Consider the following 5,382-nt stretch of genomic DNA (forward strand, 5'->3'; position numbering starts at 1 on the left):
AACCAACCCGACCTACGCACACCCCTACTTGCATAGACTGTATATTTAGAAAGAAAGGGTTGTGGCACCAAGGCTATGGACTAGTGCTCAATAAGGTAAAAATACTACTCCATGTCATTTCTTCTTATCTGCCTAGCATTATCAAAAAGTAGAAAAAAAAGATTGTCCTCCATCTTGCTGAAGAAAAGAAATAGAAATATGGTAAACTCAGTCAAAACTGAAGAAGACAAGAAAGCCATTTTTACTGCAAGAATATGATTACACCATTACAAATGCAAACATAACACAGTCAGATGCACAAGAGATTCAATTCAAGTGCATACATACAGTTATAACAACTTGCAACATGGCAGCATTTAGAAAACTTCAGCTACCTTGGTCGCGAGAATGCGTTCTCGTCTTTCTACATACCCATATGGGAACCAACCTGCATTCCCCTTACACTCACCTTCAGCCCAACCATTGTTTGACACCTTTTCCGGAAACAAATAAACCAATGTCAGCTAATACAGGGATGGAGAAGGAAGAGAATTCAGAAAGAAAAATATTACTGATAACATAAGACAGAGAGCTAAGCTTACTTTTCGAACAACTACATAGTCACCAACTGATAATGTGAGCTCTACATCTGACTCAGCTTCATATGGGTGTACGACCTGCAGTAAGAGACGTATAAACAAATAAAAAGCTAGAATTAAGTAAAAACACAAAGAGAGTAATCCATCATGTTTATTGATTCATAAGAACGCGAGAGAGGTAAAGTAACTATCACCTCAGCCAAGAAATAAGTTTTCCCATCTATGGATCCATCATATGACTGAGAAGCCAGTCCACCATTAACTTCAGTATAAGCTGGGGGAGGAGGCATCGGATTATAACTAGGAGATGCTTCAATTCTTTGACGCTCTGACATCATCTATGCACTCAAAGAGCATACATCAATCCCCAACATTTAAAAGTGATAAACCAGTCAGGAGACTAGATGTAAAACTACTAAGATACGGCCAACAATTTTGATAGAGAAAGAGCGCACCTCTGCCTCAAGTTGATCAAGGATTTGCAGAACTCGCTGATGATAATGACGCTGTGCCTCAACCTTGAACAAGAAATCAGTGAAGGCGCTTTCTATGGAGATCTCTGATTGAAAAAGGAAATAACACTGAATTACAGTAGTAAAATGAAACAAGTATTACCATGGCTACGAGCCGTTGGAGTGTTAACCTCTGTTGTTGAGCTTCAACAGCAGTCATGGCAGCAGAAGCTTCTTTTCCCAAAGTAGTCATGTTTGACTTTAGGTCATTAAGTTTTGCTTCAGCAGCTTCCAGCCTTGATGCACTTTCAGGATTACCATTGGATTCCCTCAATTTAGCCTGCCGTCTGGAAACTTCGATAGCCTGATTTATTCCAAAGAAGGTAGGCATAACTACAGAAATTCAAGATATCATGCAAGTAACTCAGTGATACATGACTAGATATCAATTTATAAACGATAAGTGGCAATAGTTTAGTCAATCAGTCAAATAATGAACCACGCCTCAGTTTCAAATATTAGCTATAGTTTAGTAATACAAAATATTAGCATACTGACTGGAATGATTAATGTGGAAGACAACAATAGGTGGATGTGGGTAGAGAGGGAATACTTCAAATGAACACACTTCTCTTCTTTAAAGTTACCTGAGCTTCAGCTTCCTGCCTCACTCTATCATAACGCTGAGCAAGATGTCGAGCATCCTCCAGTGGAGCTCCCACAACCATCGCTCTTAAAGGCTCAGCAACCTGAAGTTTGAAACTTAATCAAGAATTTAAGACAAATTCCATACTTAGCTTACTATTTCATGAATGAATTAAGATCTAAATCAACTGATTAGAAAGCTCTTTGTGGCACTGCTCACTTAGTAACAACTAACAAGGGAAATCTAGCTTTTATATATACACAAAGTCCAGAACATCTGGAAGATGAAATGCAGGTTACAAATAAACAGCTATGGTGTTATTGTGACAATGAAAACTACTAATAATAGGACATTCATTATATCAAGAAAATAGAAAAAGATGAAAGGAAACAAATGATTGTCTACAAAAAGTCAGAACATATATCTCAGCAATCTTAAGCTAGGCCAACTTAATAAAAATTACCAAGATACTGTTTTGACCTTTAGATTTGAGTTGTAGACATTGTAAGCTAATTTAGCTAAGTTTGGTTGGTTATTTGTAAGACTACTCACCTGCACTTTTCCAGGCACAGGTTGCTGAACATTACCACCGAAAATGTCATCAATATTTTGCTCACGTGTACTCTCCAGCCTCATTTCATAGTAAAAATAACAATATTAATTTTGACATGATTGCAGATTAACTGAATTTTCTGTCGTATACGACAATACTCTAGTATTCAGTATCTAACAATACTTCTAAGACAGTAAGACAAATAAAGCAAAAAGGAAAACATAGAAGATAGAGTAGCTAGATATGATCTAAATAAATTTATGCATAATATCAACTTATCAAAATATCATTGACTCCAAAATTACGTAAAGTAACCTTTAAATCACAATCCAATAACTCTATAGATTTCACTTTTTTCTTTCTTATTTTTTCCTAGTGCAGCCTGAACAAGCACCTCTCATTCTTTTGCACAGAAAACAAAATTTGATGAAACACACATGATAATGAAGAAGGGCTTTCAATAGATCCAAACCTGCGTCCCAAGGGCTTTCAATAGATCCTCACGTTCCTTCTCAATTTCAGCTTGAGCCCTACTATAACTTAATGCTGCTTTAGATAACGTATTGCCACTTGTACATGTGTTTTCAGCCCCATATTTTCGGCTATCTTCTGCCAACCTAGTACCTAAAAAAGGAATGTATGTAGGACCTTAGTGAAAAAATAAGCCTTAGAGATTACACATGTACGTAAGAAGAAATTTCAGTGACTGACCAATTTCAATTTGCTTTGAGCTACTGATGATGTAGCCTTCAACACCTCGGACAATATCTCTTTGGAAGTGCTAGTGACAGAACAGGATACAAAGGATAAAGAAAAAAAAGAATCCAAACAAGACATTCTAAAATGGGGGAGTTTTGTCAAACCTTGCCAGCACGAGTAGAAATGTACAGCTTCTCAAGTTTTCGATGCTGTTGCAACTCTACTTCATCAGTAACACTATTATCTTGGCCACCTAGTCCACTAGCAAATTGTTTGAAGACAGCCTAAGCATAAAAAATAGCAAAGAATCAACAAAGACGCATCGTTTACATGCACCGGCTTAAGGGAAAGTGTTAGAGAGTTAGTATGTATAGTAGTATGTATAGTGTTCCACATTGGTAGAGAAGGGTTTAGTACTACGTAAATACCCCATATAAATAGGGCTAATGTAAGACACAAATGAACACAAGAGGAATTCTTTCTTCCCATGCCTTAAACTCCAACATATTCAATGTACGGTTACACTAGAGCAAGGATTTACGAAGGCGATGCTACTTGATATTGCTGTCGAGGACCTTCTCCTTCTGGTCATAGGCGGATCCATGATTTAAGCTTTATGGGTTCAACTTTTAAGGTTATTAGAACTAAACTCATTGTATTTTTAAAGTTATGGGTTCATACCTACAATTTATTACGATTTTAATGGATTTTTACACATGAATTTATGTTCCGCGTCAAAAGTATTTGGATTCAGATGAACCCGATAGTAACACGTTGCATCCGCCTCTGCTTCCAATGGAGGGCCGCCTCTATTCTTCCTAATCACAAAAGAAAAAAAAAAGAACAGCTTGAAGAACACACTCCTTTGTCCAAATTCCTTGGCACTGTTACTATTTAGGAAGTCAAACTGTTTTCTTTTTTACTATGATGTTTAAAATTAAATATATATATTCTTGACTACATAAAATTTCTGATTTACAGTATCTCTATGCAGTTTCTGAATATGTAATATTATTCTTAAAAGGATTAAAGCTTTACACAGAAGAGTCTGTGACTCTGCCACAAACCATGTCATTTATTATTTTCTTATTTTTTTTCAGAAAAGAAAAAGAAAAAGAAGTGATTAAAAAGAAAAGAAAAAAGACAAGAGAAAGAGTTAAGAGTACAGTTAGGGTTCATTTCTTCACCTATAGATATATACTAAAGATAGAAAGAGGGAAATTACCTGTTGTTGTTTGGCAACTTGTTCTCTGAGCTTAGTAGCTTGTTTTCTGATTGCATCCATTTCCTTCACACCACCACAGTCGACAGCAGTCAACAGATGAAAAGAAAGAAGAGGGAGAGTTGTCTCAACTTTCTGTTTCAAAAAATGTGTCGGAACTCAGTTCTTGTTACTTTTGTTTGAAACTTGTTGGACTCCGTACTTGCTTCTGTTTCACTTGTCACTTTTTCGCCCGTTATCTCGCTTGTCCTTTATTAATTTTCTCCAAATAACTTCTTAAATTCTGATTTTGACCTAACTAATTTCCGGCCGTTTAGTTACTCCCTCCGTTCACTTTTACTTGTCAAGTATTTTAAAAATAAATTTTTACTTTTTACTTGTTACTTTTCGCATTACAAAAAAATTTATTATTTTTATTTTGCCCTTATCATTAATTACTCATTCCAAATTATTTTCTAAATTCATTAAGACTATACACCAATTAATAAGAGTATTGTCACGCCCCAACCTCGGGAGGCGTGACCGGCGCTCAATCAAGTGATCCCAACTGAGCAAGCCTTACCAAACACTATCTACCCAACTCAACACGAATAAGGGGATCATGCTTTCATTTATTCAACAAAGGGAGATAGTATATTTAACATTTTTAGTTCATTTTAGATCACCACATTAATTGTAGATAAGTTAGTTTCCAAGGTTCCCATAGAGTTACAATTCATAGGCAACGTAAGTTTAGATTTACAACATGGATAGCACGCTCATTCAAAGCCCACGCATAACCCACGTACATGTCTACGGAGCCTCTAAGGATACAAAAATAAATGTGACAACGCCGGCAACAAGGCCCCGGCTATATGATAATAGGCAAAATCTAGATGATNAAGTCAAAACGTGCCAAGTAAAAGTGAACGGAGTGAGTACTAATGCTAATAAAAGATATTCAATTCAATTATACTATGAATGAAAATAGTGTTGGATATCTATTTTTTAGTTTTTCTATAATTTAGATAAAATGCATAACTTATTTTTCTTTTAGTGTTTAGTCAGGTAAATAATAGTACTTATTAGTCGTACATATTTTAACAACTTATTAGTAATTTTAAATTATGTTTGTTTTTGTTATGGCTTATCATCTCATATTTATGTTATTTTATTGAAAAACATCTTATATACTTCTGTCTTACTAGGATTAAAGAAATATTTGGAGCACAAATTCTATGCTTTGTGCTATG

At 35.5% G+C, this 5,382-nt stretch overlaps 1 protein-coding gene across 1 annotated transcript; it reads right to left on the minus strand.

The window, feature by feature from the left end:
* Window positions 1-213: 213 nt before the first annotated feature.
* On the minus strand, window positions 214-4,380 carry LOC109222453 (SH3 domain-containing protein 2-like). The gene is made up of 10 exons (XM_019386814.1): window positions 4,154-4,380; window positions 3,093-3,212; window positions 2,941-3,010; window positions 2,702-2,853; window positions 1,678-1,779; window positions 1,194-1,394; window positions 1,034-1,096; window positions 773-916; window positions 582-656; window positions 214-473 (listed from the first exon to the last, which is right to left on the minus strand). Exons 1-10 carry the CDS (start codon window positions 4,211-4,213, stop codon window positions 357-359), a joined length of 1,104 nt encoding a protein of 367 aa, XP_019242359.1. The 5' UTR covers window positions 4,214-4,380; the 3' UTR covers window positions 214-356.
* Window positions 4,381-5,382: the final 1,002 nt, after the last annotated feature.

This window comes from Nicotiana attenuata, unplaced genomic scaffold, assembly GCF_001879085.1.
Source record: "Nicotiana attenuata strain UT unplaced genomic scaffold, NIATTr2, whole genome shotgun sequence".
Lineage (NCBI taxonomy): Eukaryota > Viridiplantae > Streptophyta > Magnoliopsida > Solanales > Solanaceae > Nicotiana > Nicotiana attenuata.